We start from the raw sequence: 23,289 nt of genomic DNA, 5'->3' as shown, positions 1-23,289 counted from the left end.
AAAGTGTATTTTGGTGGTGGGAAGCTTTGCCCCATGTTAGATTTCTGAAATAGAAATAAAAGTATATTTCACATCAACGCTTCATCCTCAGGCTATTTTCTCTGAAGTAAAGTCCTTTTGATTTGATGGAGTTAACTTTCCAGCAAGCATACGTAGGCTTGCAGCCTTATTTTAATTTCCAGTTGATAATGCACCCAGGTGTTCAATGTCACATCAGTTTTAGTTTCCTCTGAATATGTACCACTTCAGGTGAGGGATACCATTTTTGGATGTCCCCCATGTGGAAAACAAAGACATCCTACCTGTAATTAAAAACAACAGTAATCCTATAAAGGGGTTCTAAGTCAATTTGCTCTTTATGCCAGTTTCATACTGGCAGGTATTAAAAAAAAAATCTATCTACCACTTCATTTTTTGCCTTCGTTTGGGTCAGTTTTAAAGCTGGCAATTTCTGCAAAGGAATAGTCCTCCGTCCTAAAATCATTTCCAGGAAAAAATGTGGCAACAGTGTAGGGGATCTTAAAATGGTTAGCTTTCTATGACAAGGAAACAATTTTAGCTAGCACTAAACTTGCATGTGCTGAAGGAGAGCATATTGCATGTGTCAGCCTGAAATATAAACACTGGTGCGATGCCATTAAAATCTTTTTTTTTAATTTTTTTTATTCTCAACAATTCCTGAACTGTGCTGCATAAGCTGCTGTTCTGGCAATCATTCAAAAATCACCTGTAGATATTCAGTCACGAATAATGAAAACATACCGAACAGCATTAATCCTGTATTAATAAATGGCTACTGTTTATATTTATTTGAAGGTGAAAAGTTGTATGCATTAGAGTGAAATACAGCTGAAAGAAATATTGCAGTCCATATAATATAAGCAGTAGCAAAAGGTCTCTCCATGTCCCACCTGTCATATGCCCTCCCTTCCATTTCTTCCCCTTTCCTCTGATTCTCCAAAGCACCTCAAAGCCAGGAGGACAGAGTCCTGCACTGGGCATGTTCTCTTCACATGTCATCTCTATCCCCACCACAATCCCACATTCATGGTGAGAAAAAACATATATGGGTAGCCATTTGTTGCTATTTTACGAAACACCATTGCATTTCTCATTGCATGCACCTGTAGCTAGTGTGATGTAATGATTAGAGGGTTGTCCGTTGAGTGTGGGGCCTAGACTCAAATCCCCACTGAGGCTTATGAGAATAAAATGGGGCAGGGTTGTTGTTGTTTAGTCGTTCAGTTGTGTCTGACTCTTCGTGACCCCATGGACCAGAGCACACCAGGCACTCCTGTCTTCCACTGCCTCCCGCAGTTTGGTCAAACTCATGCTGGTAGCTTCGAGAACACTATCCAACCATCTCGTCCTCTGTCGTCCCCTTCTCCTTGTGCCCTCAATCTTTCCCAGCATCAGGGTCTTTTCCAGGGAGTCTTCTCTTCTCATGAGATGGCCAAAGTATTGGAGCCTCAGCTTCAGGATCTGTCCTTCCAGTGAGCACTCAGGGCTGATTTCCTTCAGAATGGATAGGTTTGATCTTCTTGCAGTCCATGGGACTCTCAAGAGTCTCCTCCAGCACCATAATTCAAAAGCATCAATTCTTCGGCGATCAGCCTTCTTTATGGTCCAGCTCTCACTTCCATACATCACTACTGTACTGGGAAAGCCATAGCTTTAAGACTGCCATCCTGAACTCCTTTGAGTTATGAATTATTCAAGCAGCTCTTCTCTCCTATGTTTCCTTACTGTTCTTCTGTGTTCCATCAGATTCCATTTCATGCATGTATGTATGGACTAAATCATTTTTTTTAAAGCACACTCAAACATTTGAGAAATTTCTATAAGAGCCACCATTTGCAGTGAATACTGAATGTAGACTCGAACATATGTAGAAGCCAGCCATGGCTTCCTTTTCAGAACCTCGATTTTATTTCTTTATCCTGTCCCTCCCTTTTCAGCGTTGCAAACCTTTGGAAGCATCTCGTTCCACTTATCTGACTTCCAGCAGCTGGTTTCCAAGGAAACAGCAGGATACAATTTTGGGCATCTCAAATTTTAAAAGGAAGTCTTGGTGGGAAACTGTCATTGTGAGACAATTGGGATTTAAGACGCAGGCAATGTAGGCAATATTTGAGTTCATCTGAACAGAACAGGATGGGACATGGCTGGTGCTGACTTGTTCAGTAGTCTTGTAATTGGAATAAGTAGCCTACAGGTGAAAGAATGGCAGTTTATCAGGCTTAGGGGGGAAATAACTTCAGGGGGTGGGGAGAGATGATAGCTTGCTGAAAGAAATAGATATCCTCAGGCCTAGTGTGAAAAGGAAAATTATTCTCTCTCGTAGCTATTATTTAAACATAGATGAGGCAGTATATTTATAATACCATACTTCACTTTATTGCCATAACCTAAAACATAGCTCATCATGTTTAGCATAGGCATATACTAGTATCACTTGAATGTAACAAAACTGAATTTTCTTTTTGTTTGTATATAAATAGTCCTCCCTGGCTTTGCCATGGCCAAGGCAGACGGATGAGCACTGGAGCATAGCTCACAAGGCACCAGATAACATGTCTTGCCTAAAATCTGGTCATGGCATGGTTTCTTCAAAGACAAAGTCTAACCAGAAAAAAAGTGCTGTCTGGGATGTTTGGGTTGGATACTAGGAGCTGCAAATGGCATATTAGATAATTTAGTTGTATATCAATCTCTATCTGCATCCATTACACTGAGCACAGGGAAGCATGGGCAGATTGATTTGGGTGACAGTGTGTGGAAAGAAGTCCTTCAGCCCATTGCAGGCTGAAAAATTAGTACAGCTGTGCAGCCTGATATAATGCCCATTTATTCATTATATCTCATCTCTCCCCCCAGAACTAGCTCACAAATACAAATAAAACACACACAACTAAAAAGAAAAAAAATGTATGACTAAAAAGTGATTAAGCTAATGATGGAATTAAAACAATGCAAAAGAGTATCTATTAAAGTGCAGCTAGAAAGGCAAAACACACACACAAAAAACAGTACAGCACACTACACTATTAAGGGTCCTTTCCTTAAAAGCAGTCAGTTCCAAAATAAAATGGCCTTCACCTCCTGGTGGAACAAACCCATAACCCTGAGATTAAGGAGAGAGCGAGCTGGTGGTATTAGAATACTGGTGGTATTGAACCACAAAAAAACTCCAAACAACCTTTCTCAGTGGTAAGTGTTGACTAGCATGGGGGCAGAACAGAACCCTGAGGGACTCCACAGCCTCTTAGAGGCCAAGCTAGGAGTGCCCCAGCACCACCACCACCTTGGTTTTTCCCCTCCAGGAAGAAACAGAGCCAATATTAACTTCCTGTATGGACCAGGCTGCAGACTGTAACCAGGTGACCAGTGTGCCTGCTCAGGCTGCTTACTGTTGATGGGCAACTTCATGGCTCCTCTTGCTTTCCCTTCTTAGGATCCTTTATCTTTAAGCTAAGGTTACCAGACATCCCGTTTCCCGGGGACAGTCCCCAGATTTACAAATAAGTCCCCTGACAAAATCCTATCATTCCGACTCATTTCAATGAAGTGTCCCTGGATTCACTGGAAAAAAATGTGGTAACCTTACTTTAAGCTGGATTTGGACCAGATAGCCTTTCAAACAGAGAACTCCTTTAAATAGGACACATAGCCACACCAACAAAAAATGTAAAGGACGTCTACCTACCAGGAACTGTTTGTTTAAGCATGAAGAATTCCCCTTTGGAATTCTTTGGAAAGAGCTGTGGTGCTCCATGAAACCCAATATGGTGGCCACATAAGAAGAAGACAGGAAACCAGGCACAGGCCTCTCTTGACATATATTTGGCAACTGTGTACAAGACATAAAAACACACTTGGGTGAGAAAAAAGGAAGGAAATACCCTTTTTGGTCACACTGTAAATCCCTAAGTCCTCCTTAATTTCGCCTGTCTGAGTATTTGCCCAACAAGGATGCTCTAGCCACTTGGAATGGAGTGAACGGTATACTCTAGCCTTCCTGCTGTTTTGACTGGTGAGCCAAGTCTCTTTCAAACGCCATGTGACCACAACCACAAGCTTGCTGTCGACGCCTCCAGACAACAGAAAACAGGCTCCAGCCTGCACAGCTTCTTCATTACTGCAGCCCTAAGCCATAATTACATAACATGAGAGGGCTCTTCTCTTGCCAGCAGACAGAGTTACCGCGCGCAAGATCTCAAATCATTATGCTGAATTGAATATTGCCTCAACAGTAAACAGGATAAGGTTGGTCTGCTTGGTCTGAAATACAAGCAAAGGATCTCATTAGGCAAAACAGAGTAAAACATGGCCACAGGGAAAAGGTAACAAGCCTAGTAGCATTCCATTGCTCAAAATATTTCCACATCTATTTATTTTTCTTTTACAGAAATCTCTATGTAATTCCAGTGTACATGCTCATCCACTTTCTTTATGAGCCAATGACTAATTGTGCCCCTATAAAGCATGTTTGCCTTTGGAATGGTAATCACATTATCATACTGTCTTTATGTGCAGCATTTTAAGAACACAAGCATAATTAGTGGCTCTTTCCCCAAGAGTGAGTTGATTTTGCTGGTCATGGTGATACAAGTCAATAGGGGTTGTAGCTAATTGATATCTAGATTCAGATTCCATGCAATACTATTAATTTGTCTATTTGAAAATATTAGTTGATTTTCTTGCAAAAGCAACCCAAAGGTGACATGGAATAATAAATAAGCAGACACCTACATTAAAACTAGCAGAAAACAAAACAAAGCAAAAATCTAAACAACCGTCGTATTTTTAAAAGGCAGAATTAAAACATTCCCACCCACTTAGAGGCCGCAGATAATCAAAAACTAAAGGCCTGGTGGAAAATAAAGACCGGTTGCCCCTAAAGGTGTGCAGTGATGGTGCAAGGCAAGTTTCCCTGAGGAGAGCATTCTGCAAGTGGGGAACCACCATTAAAGAGCCCCATTCTCATGTTGCCACCCTCCAAACCTCCCTTCCATGGAGGAAGTAATGTGAAACCAGGCACCTGAAATTTTTGGGGTTACACATGAAGCTCATCATGCAGGCCTTTCCACTGCCCAAGAAATCAAACAAGGCGTGCATGATCCGCATTTCATTCTATGTGATTCTCTTGCAAACCCTGGTCTAACATCAGCACCAATGCTTCTTACAGATAAGTAGGTAGGTAGATGCCAATTAGCCACCTCATTAGTCACAGTTGTATAAGTGCACAGTCACAAATGTATTTCAGTGGTTAAGAACTTAATTCATTCTGGAGGTCCGTTCTTAACCTGAAACTGTTCTTAACCTGAGGTACCACTTTAGCTAATGGGGCCTCCCGCCCCCGCCGCCGCACAATTTCTGTTCTCATCCTGAAGCAAAGTTCTTAACCCAAGATACTACTTCCGGGTTAGCGGAATCTGTAACCTGAAGCGTCTGTAACCCGGTGTACCACTGTATTGTTCTATTTTAAGCTTTGGTGTGGATGGTATTTATGGATGGGGTGGCAGAAAATAAGGCATGTGTTGTTTAAGATGCACTGCAACCAATGTGGTGTAGAAGACTGTATTTAAAAAAAACAACTGCAGCTACCTGATTTTGAGTTATGCAATAATACCCGGTGTGCCAATGGAGAGAGCTGCAGGCGGTGGACTGGTAATCTCGTACCACTTCCTGCCTTTCTCATGGTTATGGGAATGCAAATAAAAGGAACAGCTAGATTGGCAGAAAAGCAGGAAACCTGCAAGTACTAGCATATGCTAAATGACAGGAAATCAGTGTGAAAGTGCATTCCTGAGCACACACATTGTAAACCAGTGATCACCTGTGAAATAGCACTGGCTCAACACTTCCAATAAAGTCTGCCCTATGGGGGGGGGGGGAGAACTATCCTGCAATTATTGTGCAAGTGAAGATTCTGCTGAGGACCACAATGTATAAAAAGAAGATGGGAAGATTTGCCTTGAGCACAGCATTCTTTCAATATATAGATTACTTATGCATTTTCTAGAATGTTACCTTCAGTCTGTTGAGAATGATACTGGAAAAGAATGGATGTGTCATCTCATAATTTGAGAGCCATGGCAGCTTTGAGAGTTGGCCTTGGCCTGGAGAGAGGTTCTGTTTCAAATTGCTGCTCAGTCTGAACTGGGATGGCCTTGCGGAAGTCACTGTCTCTCAGCTTCAATTCCCCACCTGCAAAATGGAAATAATAATGTCCTACTTTCAAAGGGTTATTATGAAGGTACCATTTATAAAGCCTTGCATACCTTGAAAGTGCTCTGGAAATTTGAAATCGTTCTTTAGTCTGCACTTCTATAGCTACTTGCAGCAAGCACCACTGGAAATATGAAATAGTTAAATAGTTGCAATTCTAAACCCACTTACCTGGGACTAAGTCCTATTGAACTCAAGAGGACTTGCCTATAAGTTACTTTTGCATTTTGGTAAACATTGTTTGGAAACTTCTAGCAAATACAATGCTCTAGGTAAACATCAAATGCTGACAAGTGTGTTTTGTTTTTCTTATATTGTGTATTTCTGGATATATTTTTACTGTATAATCCTTTGACTATGCAGTTACAGTGGTACCTCGGGTTAAGTACTTAATTAGCTAACTTAATTCGTTCCGGAGGTCCGTTCTTAACCTGAAACTGTTCTTAACCTGAAGCGCCACTTTAGCTAATGGGGCCTCCTGCTGCTGCCGCGCCACCGGAGCATGATTTCTGTTCCTATCCCAAAGAAAAGTTCATAACCAGAAGCACTATTTCTGGGTTAGCGGAGTCTGTAACCTGAAGCGAATGTAAACTGAAGCGTACGTAACCTGAGGTACCACTGTAATTAAAAGAGGGGGAAATATCATTTGCAGGACTTGTCAGGTTTCACTTGGGTAAGAATCCCTGTGACTTTACTTCTCCCTGGTAAATGCTTAAAAGGGAAAAGTTTGGTTAGTGCAGCCTCTCCTTATGATAGGAGAGAAGCTGCACTGTTAAAATTCTCCCTCCCACATAATTCTTAAAATTTCCTCATGAAATCTGACAAACACATTTTGTGTGTGTGGTAGAGAGCATTCAGCTGCTCACACAAAAATATGGAGTTTTTTAAAACTGAGGAAGTAACAGGCAAGTTTATACCAAAAATAATGTTGTTGAACTACAACTCCCATCATTCCTGACCATTGATCATGCTGGCTGGGGCTGATGGGAGCTGGAGTCTGGTTTAGGACACAGTGTGGGGGAGGGGAGGACAGATTCCCTATTCCTGCTGTAGGCAGGTAGTAAGGTCCATTCAACTCTCCTTCAAGAGGCCAAACCAAAGTGATCATGGCAGTTTGCTTTTAAAAGTGCACTTCCATTTTTAAACACCAAACTTCAGCAGTAACAGGCAACACATGGCTAATAATGTTCTAACAACATTACCGGGGTGTGTGTGTGTGTGTGTGTGTGTGTTCCTATATTCCTGCATTATTTCACAATTTTAAAAGCTAAGGTGCTGTTCTGTCCATCAGGATCAGTTCTAATGTCAAAGTTAGGTAGGAAGAAGGTGACTAAAGTAAGGGGAGGCGGAATGAAAAAGAACAGTTCTGCTCTCCTGACCTGAGCACCCTTATTGCTTTTTAAACCCTTCCCCGAGGATAACTTGGAGACCGTGGGAGATGAGTGGTGGTTTAAACATCTTAGAGGCCAGAATCTTTTTCTGTAGCAGAAATGGGGGGAATGTGGGATATATACATTATCAAGCTGTATTATTTAAGCTGTAAAATAGGAACAGATTAAAAAACACCATTTGATCCCAAGTATCAATAGACTTAACATCTGCTGGTGTCTATTTATGGCCCATCTGCTAGGAGTGCTTCTGCATCTCCTAAACCAGGCTTCCTCAACCTCTGCCCTCCAGATGTTTTTGGCCTACAACTCCCATGATCCCTAGCTAGAAGGACAAGTGGTCAGGGATGATGGGAATTGTAGTCTCAAAACATCTGGAGGGCAGAGGTTGAGGAAGCCTGTCCTAAACTGTTGTACGGAAAGTTGGGATCCTTACAGAAAACTAAACCTACAGCAGCTGTCAATGGATTTTGGTAAGGTAGAGATTCAGGAACATATGGAGGTCTGGGGCAGGGAAGTAGAAGGTCTTATATAGCCTAAACAATAACAGTGATTGACAGAGTGCTTCGTACAGGCAAAGGCAGGAAATGATAACCAAATCCCAGATGTTTGAAAGGATAAATGGAGAGGAAGGGTCACTAATATTTTAGAGTTCTCTGAAAGTATAAACAAGTTTATAGAGCTGATCCAATTGACAATGTGTAGTACTTAGACTTTCAAAAAGTTTTGACAGAGTACCTTGCTAAAGATTCTTGATTAAGCTTAAGAGTCATGGAATAAGAGGAAAGATCCAGTACAGATCAGAAACTATTTAGAAACAGGAAGTCAAGAGTAGGACCCTCTGCAGATTGGTGATGTTTTTTTTTTTGGGGGGGGGGCAGATATATTCAGCAGCATGTTTTAAACACAGTAACAGTGCATTAATGGTAGATGCATACTGGATTGTCCAAACATTGATTACTTGTTCTGCAATGCTTCACCAGTGCTACCGCAGTAGGGCTACAGTGTAACAAAAGCAGGACTGGAAAAAACCAACAACCTAGTACACTTGTGCTCTGAAAAGTTACAAGATTTCAGCAGTTTCCAGGATGTAATTTGCTTGGAAATGAAGCAGAAACAATTTGCAGGCACCAGGAGTATGGAAATCAAGAGTTTTGTATGGACTTCCCAATAACGTGATGAGCACCGATAATCACAAATGCACAATATCTTGGATATTAGGACCGGTCCCAGGATTAAATGGACAGTTCTCCCAATAGAAGTGGAATGTAGGAAGTAGAATACCCAAGGGGACCAGTGCCTTTTACCTTGTTCATAATGATCTGAAGTGAGGAGTCAGCAGTGAGATAGTCAAGTTCTCTGATTTTACAACATTCTCCAGACTGGGTGGATGGACAGTAAAATGCCAAATGCAATTCAATGTAAGCCGGTGTAAAGTGATATATATTGGGGCAAAAAAATAAATCCTAATTTCATATATGTGCTCATGGAATCTGAACTAGCAGTGACTGATCAGGAAAAAGACCTTGGGACCATAGTGGATGGCTTGAGGCATATGTTAACCTGGAGAACAATTATTGTTCCTCTCTCATAATATTAGAATACTTAGAAAAGGCAGAACAGATGGGGGGAAAGTACATAATTACACAGTGCATATGTTTACACCGCCTTGAGCTTCTAGGAGAAAAGGTAAGTTACACATGTAATAAATAACTTATAGTGGAATTTGTTCCCTCAAATGTAGTGATGGCTGCCAACTTGGACAGCTTTAAAAGAGGATAGGGCTTTCATTGGCTACCATCCATGATGGCAATGTTCTACATGGGACCTGCTTCTGGGCTTCCCATGGGCACCTGGTTGGCCAACGTGAGAAAGGATGCTGGACTAGATGGGCTTACAGTCAGCAGGACTTACATTCTTATCACAATTGGCACAAGCACCCTGACCTTGATTACCCTCTTGTGATGGAAAAGAATGGTGACTTCCTATCCAAAGACCCATCAAGACTTTAACATCTTTGGCTTTATATCCATCAACAGGTATGCCCACGTCGAAAAAAATTAGGAAAGTCTGGAGGTGTTTTTCTGATTAATTCTCATTGAACTACTTTCAAGGAATGAATTGAGAATAATAATAATAATAATTTATTAATACCCCACCCATCTGGGCCCACCCTGGGCGGCTTCCAACAAAATATTAAAAATACAATAAAACATCAGACATAACTTCCCTAAACAGAGCTGCCTTCAGATGTCCTTCTAAAAGTCAGATAGTTGTTTATTTCCTTGACATCTGATGGGAGGGCGTTCCACAGGGCAGGTGCCACAACCGAGAAGGCCCTCTGTCTGGTTCCCTGTAACTTCACTTCTTGCAGGGAGGAAACCGCCAGAAGGCCCTCAAAGCTGGACCTCAGTGTGAATTAATGAATGCTCTAACTTGAAATAGCCAAGAATCTACTGTTAGTAGTCACTGACTGCTCCTTTACTAACTTTACCAAGGTGATGTAGGACCAGGCCATAAGGAAGTGACTATTGGATGTGATACATGTGCCTTTACCTTTAAGAAAGACCAAAGCACTCCATTCTCTCTGCCTCACCTGAATCTTTCTTGGATTCTCTACCCAGGCAGCCATATTGTAGTAAATATCTTCCAAATAGTAAAGTTAATGGTCTTCTATCTAGGGCTGTTCCTTTTCTAGAGCAAAGTAGGTGAGAAATGTATAACAAAATAGCACCAAATTATCAAATGTGTTAATATATTACTACATTTTGCTTTACAGAGTGTCCTGTTTCAATTTGTTGTCTCGTAAACAGAAATACTTTGAACTGGAGAAGCTTCTGTGAGTACAAATCTGTTTCTTGGCCATAACAAACACATTTGAGATACTCAGATCATGAATACATGTGAATCCTTAAGTAAGAACCAAAACACGGCAGAGATGGGGAAGCTGTAGCCTTCAAGTAAGTTGCTTCCATCACCCCTGATCATTGGACCCACTGGCTGGAGCTAATGGGATTTGGAGTTCAACACTATCTGGCTAGAGCACTGGTTTCCTATTCCTGCATTAATAAATGAGTCAGGCCTTGGTGATGAGTTGGAGAGCTCAGAGAGCAATGAGGAACATTACCAAATTAAACAGCTGGTGCTCAGTTCATTAAAGAAACTAAATCAAAACCATGCCTAAAGAAAGTATAGAAAAACACAGCCTTTCAGAATGCATTCATTTTAAATAATGATTCCAATTTACTGTAGTCCTAAGAGGCCAAAATGGTCCAAATCGGACTTGTTTAACTGCTGGTTTTCTAAAAAAGATATTGAACATTTTGGGGAGGGTGAGGGAGGGGCAATTACCACCTTGACTTATATGCACAGGAGGATGAAATGTCAATTCCAGGGTGGGTAATGCCCCACCTAAGAAAATATGAATATTACATAAGGAAATATGTGCACATGAAACTGAAAAAGCAAAGGCTTCTGGGGTAAATGCTACAGTTTTTAAGCCAAAAGGCATTAGATGATTTTTCCAGGTGCTTGCCTGAGCAATTATGTTTGGATTTGGGAGATATACAGCTTCCCTAAGGAGGCTACTGTTTTGGTTTGCAAGTAATAGTAATAGAAGCAATAACAGAAGTTACCTCTTTCCTCCCTGCCCTTTTTAGTATAGTCATATAGTTAAAGGAAGCATCTCTGTTCAGTGGCAGGATGCTGGGGGCAATGGTAGGAGTGTGAGTGAAACTTCACGCCCTGTGTGTGGACTTTCTGGAAACAGTGGGTTAGGCATTGTGGGAATCAGAATATTGTGCATAAAATGGTCCATTTAGGGCAGGGGTAGATGCCTTCAGCCTATGGGCCAGTTTCGGCCTGGAGGGGGATCCAATTTGGCCTGTGGCTCCATTTTTCTTAAACCACGCCCACTCACCCACCAGCTGACATCATAAGTGATATAGGCTGATGGGTGGGAGGGCAGAATTTAACCCTCCATTGGCTGTGCCGCTCAGCTTTGTCTGTATTGACTAGTAGATTTCAGGTAGGAGTCTCTCCGTACCTGGAAATGCCGGGGATTGAACCTGGGATCTTCTAACCTCAGAGCAGCTAGCCGCTCTACCACTGAGTTATGGTCCTTTGCCAAGAGGTGCAAAGATAACCTCTGTAACATGCAGGGTTGACTGCCTACCTTTTGCTGCATCAAATTGACAAGATGGTGAGCCTGTCTCCTTTGAGCCCAACCAATGGGGAGTTGAATCTTACTTGGTCAGGCTTGTCCAAAGGGCAGAATGTATAGCACATGCACAGCTGACAGCTCTGTCCTTCAACACCTTCCCAGCATTTCCTGCTCCCAGAATCTGCTACCTGAAGTACTTGCCACGCTCTGCCAGTCATAGGGCTGGGCCTGCAGGATCTGTGAAAAGAATACAGACCGCCTAGAGAAAGAGACTATTATGAGTGCATACCTTGTGTTGCATTTATTTACCACATTTATATTATAACCTGCCTTTTCCCAGTCATTAAATCCACTGTATGTGTACAGGGGCTCCCAAGACAATCTCCCATCTAAGTTAGGTACTGACCAGACCAAGACCTGCGCAGCTTCAGCAAGAAAGCAATGCCAAATGCCCACAGGTGCATCTATGTGTGTGTGCATAAAGAGGGGCTGTGCAGAAACTAGTGATCATTTGCCCATTTTGTCTCTGCAGATCTATGGTCCACCTGCCAGAAAGAGACTATTTCAAACTGCTGCCATGTTTTGACCGTAACCTGGAGGCTGGTCCCTAGTGTAATTACTGCAGGGCTTGCATTCAGGATTAGAACCTTCAATCCAGTTATTTCATTGGCTTTAACTGATTTATGAACTGCATCAAACAAGGCAACAGCCAAGTGAGGACCAGGGCATCCCTGAGCACCAAAGGCCTCTTCCTGCAAAATAGGCCAGAGAAGGGTGGTAGCCAGAATGCATTCAGGGGAAGCTGAAATAGCTTTGCATTTTATCTCCCATGTGCTTGTCCAATGTCAAAGGACATCGCTTGTAATTCCTACACTGTGTTAAACTTACTAAATTATTCATTCTGAATTATGCTCTCAGATGCTCTTGTCCTTCTGGAGAAGCCCTTCTGGAGAGTCCCAGGGCTGAGCGCTTTCCAAGCAATCCCTGGCTACTGATTATTGGCATTGAGCTGTTACTTTGCCAAGTGTTTTAAGGTGCTCACCCTGTTCTTGTGAAACTAGCCCGTTTGCCAAACGCCACTCACTGACTCCATGGAAGAGAGGTGGGACTTGACTGGTCTCTCCGGCTTGTGACCCTTTGGAAGTCAGGAACATGGGAACTCCATAACATTAGGAGGGCACCGAGTTGTCAAATGCTGGAGCAGGGCATGAACTCGGCCTGCACTTTCTCCCTGGAAAAAAAAGACTGCAGCCTTAATTAACACAGTGGCATTCCTAAGGAAGGGCCTCCTTTCTGCTTTTCGAAACCCCCCTAGCCCAGCGCACACCTCTCCTCTCCTCTGTCTGGGCGCATCTCGAAAGCGATGATCTTTCCCTTGGGCTGCCAAACTTCCCAAATCCTCCCTCCAGCTCCCAAGTTCTCATCCATTGATGGTGGTAGTCCGCTAGCCAGCCAGCCAGCCAGCCAACCAGGCGCTGCGCGGAGCCTGCAGTGTCCCCTCGCGGTCGCGAGGGGGAATGCCTCTCGGTGCCCGCCGCCGCCTCCTTCCCTGCGCCGAGTGGGTGTCTCTCCCTGCCTGCCTGCTCTGCTCCTCCTCACAAAAGAGCGGCGCGCGTTCCTTTCTCCGGGTTTTCAAGGCGCCCTGTTAAAATCCACCTCTCGCGCCGAAGGCTCGGGCTGCGTAGCGAAGCAAGGGGCGCGCGGCAGAGGAGGGAGCTTGCCGGGAGCAGCAGCTGGAGAAGGAGAAGGAGGAGGAGAGCGAGGCGGCGGCGGCGGCAGAGGAGGCGGCGGGTGGGAAGGAAAGAAGGAAGGAAGGAACTGAGCAGCAGCAGCAGCAGCGAAGGTGGCCGCGGCCGCTTCCCCGGAGCCCGCGCGGAGAGAGATCATGGGGGACCCGGCGCCTTCCCATGCCGGCTGCTAGCAAGTGACGGGCGCTCGGGCGGAGGAGGAAGCCAGGCGAGTTTGGAAAGAGCCCGGAGAGAGACACTCGGCGCGGGGACGCGAGGGCGGCAGCGGCTTCTTCGGAGGGCGAAGCGCGGCGCTCGCCCAGGCTCTCTCCCCAGCCATGCCTTTCGCCAAGCGGATCGTGGAGCCGCAGTGGTTGTGCCGCCGGCAGCCCATCGCCTCGGTGCTGGACGAGGGCGCGGGAGGCGAGCCGCCGCCGCCGCCTCCTGCTCCTCCTCAGCCGGGGAGCAGCCCGAGAGAGGAGCCGGGCGAAGCGGCAGCGGCGTCGGCTGCGACAGACGAGCCGGAGGAAGAAGCCGCGGGGCTGGCGGTGGTGCTGCCGGCCGATGGGCAGGAGAAGGAGGCGGCGGCGCTGATGGTGCTGGACCTGTGCTCGCTCAGCAACGTGGCTCTGTCGCGGATCCTCCGGCAGCTCTCCGATGTGGCCCGGCATGCGTGCGCCCTCTTTCAGGAGATCGAGGGCGAGATCCAGATCACCCAGCGCAGGGTCCGGGCGCTGCACGGCAGGATCGGCGGCGTCCAAGGGGTTATACACAGCCTGGATCCCAAGCAGGAGGCAGTGCGTAAGTGGAACCTTTTTCTCTCCCTATCTCTCTCCGTCTATAGAGCTCTAGATGCGCCTTTTCTCCTTCCTTCGTTCCCCTTGGTGCGACCTTAGCGGTGGTTCACCTTGACCTCTGGCCAGTTTCACATCAAGGCGGGCCTGATGGGAGGGATGGGGGGTGTTAAAAAGGAGAATGGATCACTGGGTGGCCTTTTTGGGGAGGAGGGCGGAGTGGCGATTTGCTTGAGGTGGCGAGATTGCTTGCAAGGAAGAGGGGTGATCCCCCAAAATTGTGGCGCGCGGACCCTTTGGAGGTGTGGCCCTGACAGAAATGGAGGTTGTCGAGTGTATATACAAAACACACACACCCCTCCCAGTGTTTATAGCTGTCCGTGAAGCTGCAGTGTGTACCGAACTTTTTACCCCTCTCCGGGGGAATGTAAAGCAAAGGGAAGGATATTCCTTGGAGGGGTGTTTTTTGGAGGGGTAGGTGGGAGTAAGTAGGGCGGAAGGTTGCGGATTGAACTGTGCGTAAAGTTTAGGGGTGTGCGCGTTTGGAGAGGCTTTCTCCAGGACGCGCTACTGGTGTGGAAGGCGCCTTCGCGGTTGTTTTGGTTGGAGAAGCGATTTCCTTGTTAAAACGCCGTGGGTGGTACGGAGAGGAGCCGCGACGGATCGCCTCTTCCAAGCCTGCTTTCGCCTCTCTCCTCCCTCCCCACCTGCCTCGGGATCCACATTCCCGCGAGCCCGGGGCCCAGGATGTGACTTTACCGAGCAGAATCGCGCCAAACCGAGTGGTTTTCTGCAGGTGGAATGGCTGAGCGGTGGATAAGGCGAAGGCGCCTGGTCCGATAGAGGGGTCGGGCAGGGAAGGCGGGAATCGATACCTAATCGCATTGGGAAGGTGAAAGAGGAGCGGAGGAGGGGATCCAGCGCTGGAGGATAAGCAAAGGGGTCCGGGCGGGGGGAGCAGGCATTTTCCAGCTCGCGACTACTCCCTGTGCAACGAGCGATCTGCCTGACCCACTTTTCTTGCTGATGCTGGAGACTTAAGGGAGGGGGCTCCTTCGCAGCAGGCTAGCTCCTTCTGCCTGTGCGTGAAGGCGTGAGTCTCCGAAAGCGTTTTTTTCTCCTGTGTAGAGAATGGACACGCAAGGTGACCATTACCAAAGCTGATCTCCGTCCCTCGTTACCTGGCTTCCCGCTTCGCCTTCTGAGGCAGCTCTTCGTGGTTTTTCTGGGAGGTTGCCTGCCTGATCGGTGTCTTGAAGTGCTTTCAAGGAGGCGATGATGGAGGGGGTGGGGCAGCTTTGAGGGATTCCTCAGGCACGTCTCTGCATCTCTCTCTCTGATTCCCCTCGCGCTCAGATTCCCCCACGAAATACCCTTCTCCACCACCCTCTTTAAGCTCTCCCCATCAACCATCCTTTGAAGACTTGAAGTGGTGCAGGGTTCATTGTTAAGGCCAAGGTGGGTGCCTTGATTTTGGGCGAGCGACTGGCTGGCAGCTGCCTTAAGGAGGGATCTCTGATGTTGTTTTCAAGTGAGCTGGAGGCTCCCAACATATGGGCTCATCGTTCACAGCGACAAGAGCAAAAGGCAGGCACAAGACCTCCAGCCGTTGCCAACATCTGGATGTGGCTTGCAGAACAATTGATGCCTGCAGGTTGGGTCCTCATTGTGGATCCTCCTTTGCAGCAATTTCATGCTAGTGGTTCTATCTTTATAGAGCAAGCTTTGGGTCGATGTTACATACAAAAAACAATGATTTCCTACCCACCCACTTTTGTAAAGGAGCATAGCTGCAGAATAATGATCTGGGCTAGATGATTGTCGCTCTTGCTCTTGTAAATGTCTACAGCCATTGTGATGCAACACAGGAGGTGAGTCTCCACTGAGAGGTACCAGGGCTGTCTTAAGCATATCCAACGCTGTGGTGCAAAGATTCCTCCAGTGCCCGCCCCCCGCCCCACATCACATGTCCCAGAGCTGTCAACCTTTTTTTAGGGAGGGAACACCAGCAGCGGCGGAGGAAGCCTCTTGGGACGGGATGGCACTGCTGGTGACATGCCCAGCTTTGCGGGGGCTGGAGGAGGCGGGCTCAGCCGGCTACTTCATGCCGCGGTGGCCATGGCAGGCAGAGGCTCCGGGCGCGGCGCTGCTTTGGCGTGGCATGATGGAGGCAGGTGAGGGTGGCGAGCGGGCCGGGGGAGCCGGCCCTGTGGAGATCCATGGTGCTTGATGCCTTGCTCGAAGATGAATACGGCTAGCATGAGGGGCGCCGTGTGTGCTTGTGCCTCAACCCCTTGGGCGGGCGAGCACACTGAGCGAGCAGGGGTGCGTGCGCCACTCCTACTGAGCGCCGAATTCTGTGGGGCGCCAAAAGGCTAAAAGGGGAAAAAACCGAGCTGACAGGAGCGGTGTATGCACCCTCGCTCACTCTGCACGCTCATTTGGTGTTCCCCGGACTCTCGCCTGGTGCCCTCCAGAACATGGTGCCCCGACACCCCGCACCACTAGTGTCTATGGGTAAGACGGCCCTGAGAGGTACAGAAATCTGTACTTGAGTTCCAGGGCTGCTTTCCTGGCCAGCAGCCCCACACCTTCCACTCTGTGGCCACAGGCAGTTTGTGGCCATTCAGTGAAAGCGAAAGCTTACAGAGAGAGAGAAGAGAGAGAAAGAAACCCTCTCACTAACATCAACTCTTCACGGGGCTTTTCCTGACCTGAAACATCAACCAGCATGATCTGAGGAAGTGCAGGTTCTTTGTGTGCTAATCAGCAGAATATAATTGAGCATTAATGTAAGGCAGATAAGCTGTGCAAGTTGATTAGAGCTTCAGGCTCTGCTTTGTAGTCTTGCAATGTGGTACCATAACAAATGACAACTAGCCTTATTTTTTTTTTAGCTCTTTGTAGTGCCACCTAAAGTCTTTGCAGGAAATATATATGTGCACAACAAACTTAGGTTGGTTTCCTACCAGTTCGAATGGTGTCGCTTCCCCCAAAGATCTGAACCTTCTCTGCTGAAGATGTCTGTTCCAGAACTATGGTTCCAAGGGCCCCCTGGGCAGAGTGACTGATTTTCATGTCCAGTTTAGCCTGCAACTCAGTGGTAGAGCATTGCATGCGGAAGGTCCCAGGTTCAATCCCTGAATTCTCCAGGTGGGGTTGGGAGAGAGCATTGTCTGTAACCCTGGAGAGCCTCTATCAGTCAGTGTAGACAACACTGAACTAGAATGGCCCATGGTCTCCTGGGCCATAATCCAACACCCAAATCAGTGGTTCTCAAAGGGTGTGGCAGGAGAGGATGGCAAGTGTGGTGGGGAATATTCAAGGACAATCAAAGAAACAATTAAACATTTCAGATTAATATATTATAGTATCAAAAATTATTATTTTGTAATTTGTAGAATAAATGGAACAACTGCCGGAAGTTTTTTTAATGTGTGTTTTCCCAATGTATTTCTTATCAATTAAAAATTTGGCAAGAGCAAATATTTATTCTGAAAGTGTGGCCCAGAGAAAACAGTTTGAGAACCTCTGCTCCAACTATTGAACTACACTGGTGTTTAACTGCATGCACACACCATTTTTGGGATGGAGTGAGCTGCCTCCTTTGTGTCATAATGGAGTTACACCAAAAATGGGAGGGTTCCCAACTCCTCAACCTGGAGAAGAACTCTTTTTTTTAAATGGACTGTGGTAGAAACATAGATGGCAACACAGCATCCATTTTTAAGTATCACAAGTGGGAGGGAGCCAGAACATGCTATGAAGTGACTGTACTCAAACCTGATTCTTCTGGCACATGTAACATGGGTCATGATAGGCCAAGGAAAATGGAAATGAATCATGTCACACCATCTGGGAAGGATGCACTGCTGTATCTTCTTTTTAAGGACACCCTAGGCCAGCCTTTGCCACCCTGGTGCCCTCCAGATGTTGTGGCTTATAATGTCATTGGTCCCAACCAGTGGCACACTCCAGATGTTTGGAATGACTACTCCTATCAGCTGCAGCCAGCACATTTGTACTGGGTGAAACTGATAGGAATTTCAGTCCAAAACATCTGAAGGGCATCCAGCTGGTGAGCCTGCCCTAGACTCACACACCACATTTTTCCTTGTACAAGATGTTGATTTCCCCCCAATTTTTTTTGTCAAAAATTGGGGGTCGTCTTATACATGGATTTATACAGTAAGCCTTGGGTGGACTCAGGAGCCACCAGTGCTGTGGAGCTGGTTGGAGAGGCAAGATGGTGCCGAGGCGAGGAGGGAACTTGGCCACGATTCTGTCAGCTCTCACCTGCTGTGCCAAAGCATGGGGGAATCACACGAAAGGTGACCCCCCCAAAAAAAGCTCAACTCTGGGTGATTTCCCTAAAAAACTGAACTTTAAAATACTGATTTCTTAATTTTGGGCTCCCCAAAGTATGGTTTGTCTTATACATGGGGTTATGTTATACATGGGAAAATGTGGTATATTTCCAAATCGCCACTAAACTCATGTTTCCTGCTGAACGTCCTGTACTATAAAGTTGTTTGGTTATATTTCCCAAGGCACTGAGGAATAATGTTTTTAATTGAAACTGCAAACACACACACACACACACACCCTCTCCCCCCCCCCCATATTTTAAAAAATGTGTTATTAAGTCATTAGATTGTCACTGTTGCTGTAAAGACAATTGGTGCCATTTCACTCCAAACTGCAGCACAGGGAGCTGAGGATATTTTTTAAAAAAACCAGCAGTGCTGCTGAGGATACTTAGAAATCTAGTAATGCTATATCTGAGCCCCCTCCCTCTCATACTGAGTACATCGTTAGAAAGATTTAATTAGGAAAAATTAATTCTTATTACTGTGTGTCCTTGTCTACGCATGTTGAGGAATGCACATGTACGAGACGAACACTTGTTCAGATCTTTAGTTTGAGTGACAGTGTGAGATGGGACGAATTATACACTTAAAGAAGGGGCAGATGAGCAACACAACAACAGATTGGAGTTCAGAAGCGGTATGCTGTTTCTCACAAAATACAAAGATCAATTAATTACAAAGGCCTGCTCAGTACTGGGGCAGCAATTATTTGGCTAAATACAGGCAGTGAGAATTACATGATGGTCGTGATACTAAATATAGGAAGGAGAGGATGATGGGTGCTCGATAGGTTAGGTGTGGAACTGAACCAGGCTAGGTAAGGAAATTTGGGGTGTAAGTACACATTGCTGCATAGCAGCACAGGTACCTGCATGAGATGTTAAAGAGAGGAACCAGGTGCAGATATTGCCTATTTCAAGGCAAGAAGAGTGGGGAAAGGCTTGTCTTCAGGTGGCTGCAGTGAATCAGCAGTTGCCCTCAACACTCTGACACTAGTGGTTGCTTGGAGCTGCTCCTTGTGACTTCCCAAGCCTGGTTCTTGGAGAACAAGGTGCCTTGTTGGTGAACAATTGGGGAAAAGGCTGTGATGGAAGGCTGAGGATACCTTGGGCCCTCATAGGCTTCCTGGAGCTCAGTATGGTACAAAACTGCTTCGAATGCTTTGTGTCCTAACTTTAAACGTGTAAGAAAATAGCAAAGATGTAGAAGATGGAAGGGATCACTAGGGGAAGAAAGTAGGAACAGCAGCTGAGCTAACTAGGAGGGAGGAAACAGACCAGCCTCTTGTTCACCACGGCTGAATGAACTGGGCTTGGCTATGGTAGGACTGAACGCTGAAGAGAAAACTCTTGGAGGCTTTGTATTCAAGGGAGGGTTTTCTTCCAGAGCGAACAAAAAAGAGAAGGTGGATAAGGTGTCTGGAATATTAGTGGACCTAAGCTTTCTTCCCATGCTTTCTGAGTGCAGAAGTGTGGAGTTCAAAAGCCTCAGTGTGCATCATATGGATGTAATGAATGTTCACACGTATTTCTATGATGTTTCTACTGCTGGCTTGCAGTATATTAAGCGTAGAGTCTCCTCTGGTAGGGCTCTGAATAATGTTCCTTGAAGGGTTTAATTAGGTTAGGAAGCAGGTAAAGAGGAAGACATTTGCTTGTCTTGGGAGTCTTGGGTTGCTGTGCCTAACTGGCCAGAGTCCCTCCTTTTGACTGATGTAGGTCAGCCTTTGCCAGTCTGGTGCTTGTTGGTTCTGATGACAGTTGTAGTCCAAAATGGTGGTCCTGGTGTGGAGAGCACCAGGTTGGCAAAGGCTGCTGTAGGTAGAGGTTGGCATGGGCACTTTGAGCCTAAGTTTTTCCTTAGACATCCACCCCCATGCAAACCTGTGTCTCTCTGTGTGGATTTCAGGGTGGGGGTGGGGGTAGATTTCAGAATTGAGATTTTCACAGCAAGCTCAACATGATGATTCCTTGGTAACACCCCATCCAGGCAAAAGGCAAGCGACCTTGAAATGGAACCTGTCCGTGATTATATTGACACAGTAATAATAGCTTTGACCTAACTCTTCCTTTCCCTACCTGCACCAGTTGTTTTATTGAAGGACAGTACAACATAGCTTAATGCGACTTCTAACTGCTGCTCCCTTCCGTGCTGAACTAATTCTATAGAAATTAGAAATAACTAGCTCTGTTTGGTCAAAAGGAGAGCATGCATCTAGCTGTCATTATATTGTCATAGCAAGCCCGTCAAGAATTGGCTTGACCTAATTTATTTACTGCTCAGAGTATTAGGGCTGCCTTTCCTTTAATCCTCCCAGTGGCTGCCCATCCAAATGGTTGACACGGAAAGAAAGCAAAGGGACACGGTGCCATGCTCTCTTTTTCAATTCACAGCTGGGTCTTGTCTCCAGCCACATGCAGATTCACCATTGTGCTAAGTAAGCAACGGAGTGTGGCCCCAGTCGGAGGAGAGGTCCTGCTCTTGCAGTGCATCCGTCCTAGATGTGCCTTTTTCCCTACAATGGGAAATCTAGGCTGGGTACACACTCCCATTTACTCCTCATCCATTGTTCTCCCACTGCTGGTTTGGCAAGCAGCATAACCATGAAATTAGTCACATTCCATATCTAGCCTGTTGTTTCTTAGGAGATAGTGTGTTTGGATGCATTTTCCTCCAAACCAGCTTTGATCCAAACTGAGAAAAAAGAATGATAGATAGCTGTGTTTTAAAGCTTTTAGCATGTACACAGCTTCTGTCTCTGAGCATCCTTACACTGAACTTCTAAATAGGAACAGGGTTGGGTTTTTTTTGGGGGGGGGATGGGAGGTTAACTTGTCATGTGAAAAATGAGTTGGGTTGATCCATGGATAGGTGGTTCAGCCAGTAGTGAAGCACTAGCAAGATGGTTTCAGAATTAATACAACTCAACACTCATTTTAGTACTGATCTATACATGCAGAACAATTCCATAGTACAGTGATTCCCCACCCCCACCCCGGACCGTAATATATCAGACTGACAGCAGGAGACAACTAAAAACAAATCTGAGATCACAGAAAACTAGGATGTCTGAAAGAAAGAGGCTAGGCTCAAACCATATTTTCCATGACATGTGCAAATTTTGTTCACAGGAAGTATTTTAATTTTAATTACTTTGGTAGGTGGCCACTCAAACCATGTTTTCTAGCCAAACTTACTCGAAGGTTGAATGGCCCTGTTGAGAAACATCAAGTGATTCTGCTCCCTGTGTAGACCAGCCGCTATTTACATATTTGGCATCCGTGAAGGAGCCCCTGGGAATGTAGCCCTATTCCCTCAACATTACCCCAAGCACCGGCAAGTGCACTCCAATTGATGTGTTATTGGTGTCATTCAGAAAGAGTCTACATCTACATGCATAAGCTTTCCAATGTGGGGGTGATAAACCTGATCCATTAGACTTTCTCTCTCTTTGGAGAAAACCTTATACACGTAGAAGATACCCCCTTAAGACTGATTCTGATACAGTTCCCTTCCCTGGTCCATTCTCATGCTTGGTAGTAAAAGGTTCCAGACCTCCTTCAGCACTTTGTGGCAATGCAGTAAATGTGGCTTGCAGTGACAGCAATTTGGATGGGAGAGTAGATACTTATGACCCTGTCACACGGTGAAGATTAAGGAGCACAACAACAAAGATTAGAGCAAAGACATTATTCTGAGAGTCTTAGCCAGTTCAGCTGACAGTATAACTCTTGGAGCATTGGGTAATAAACATCCATGGCCCCTCTGCAGTTCATAACCTCCATTCATGAAATGGTATCCACCTGACCTAGGTCATTCCTGGGTCAAATGGAGGAGATGCTGTCAGTCATTGAGGATGCCTGATTTATATGCATGCCTCTCTGTCTTGTATTTAGTGTCTTGATCCAAGTTGGCTGTGGCTCAAGCTGGAGAGGGATCATGCCCTGAAACATTGTGAAAGTGTTCATGCAAATAGGATGACACTAGTGTAGCCAGTTAATGATTGAAGAGCATCTCTATTTCTTTTCCTGAGTTGCATTCTGTAACGCAGCCTGGACAGAATTTGTCTCTTTTGTATGCAGTAAATAAACAATGATATTGTCAGTTAAAGAGTTACAAAGTGAGAAATTTGCTGGAGAATGTTTTTGTACAAAACTTATTCCTGTCATTTTGCTAGGTAGTTTCAAAATCCTCCTGATTCCACATTTACTTTGGCTGGGTTAGGCTGGCCTGGGGCAGGTTTCAGGCCTGTGAAAGTGACTTGAGGATTACTTACAAAACATCCAAATGAAGAACATAGCTGTAAAACCAAACTACCAGAGTTGGATTTAATTAATTTCAAAAACTGACAAGATAAAGCCTCCTAGCGTAACAATGTAAACTTAATGCTACGATTTTCTTTCCAGCCTTGTCTTTCCTGTAACAGACAAAACCTCATAAAGATCTCATGGCAGGTTTAGCTTGTTTGTTTATTTTTCCATTTAAACTTGAACTTTCCTTTTGTACTGAAGCAGCTTCCCTTCTTTTATATTAAGAATTTGGAAAATCCGCTGGACTCTTCTGAGCCAGAAGATTAAACCTGAAAGACATGGGGAAAGGTTATTGATCCGGAGCAGG

The 23,289-nt window shown here is 45.5% G+C and overlaps 1 protein-coding gene and 1 long non-coding RNA gene across 5 annotated transcripts in view; one reads left to right on the top strand and one right to left on the bottom strand.

Annotated features, from left to right (window-relative positions):
• Positions 1-711: 711 nt before the first annotated feature.
• On the bottom strand, positions 712-13,082 carry LOC310677118. 2 transcript variants are annotated; one of them, XR_014510933.1, is made up of 4 exons: positions 12,866-13,082; positions 6,034-6,210; positions 3,707-3,850; positions 712-2,310 (listed from the first exon to the last, which is right to left on the bottom strand). It is a non-coding gene; the product is annotated as an uncharacterized lncRNA (long non-coding RNA). The 2 variants fall into 2 exon arrangements; XR_014510934.1 differs by lacking the exon at positions 12,866-13,082 and having other exon boundaries at positions 6,034-6,451.
• A 261-nt stretch (positions 13,083-13,343) lies between these two features.
• NHS (NHS actin remodeling regulator) overlaps positions 13,344-23,289 on the top strand; it is a 230,499-nt gene continuing 220,553 nt past the window's right edge. For 2 of the 3 annotated variants that reach the window (XM_083439372.1, XM_083439370.1), the window contains exon 1: positions 13,344-14,309. In XM_083439372.1, the coding sequence (XP_083295498.1) occupies positions 13,847-14,309 (463 nt within the window). In that variant the 5' untranslated portion in view covers positions 13,344-13,846. The remainder of the gene's footprint in view (positions 14,310-23,289) is intronic. The other variant, XM_083439371.1, reaches the window with a different exon arrangement.

Source organism: Podarcis tiliguerta (genome assembly GCF_965153285.1).
Source record: "Podarcis tiliguerta genome assembly, chromosome: 4".
In the NCBI taxonomy this organism is placed as follows: Eukaryota; Metazoa; Chordata; class Lepidosauria; order Squamata; family Lacertidae; genus Podarcis; species Podarcis tiliguerta.
Note: the sequence above shows the minus strand (reverse complement) of the source record. Positions and strands in the feature narration are given on the sequence as shown.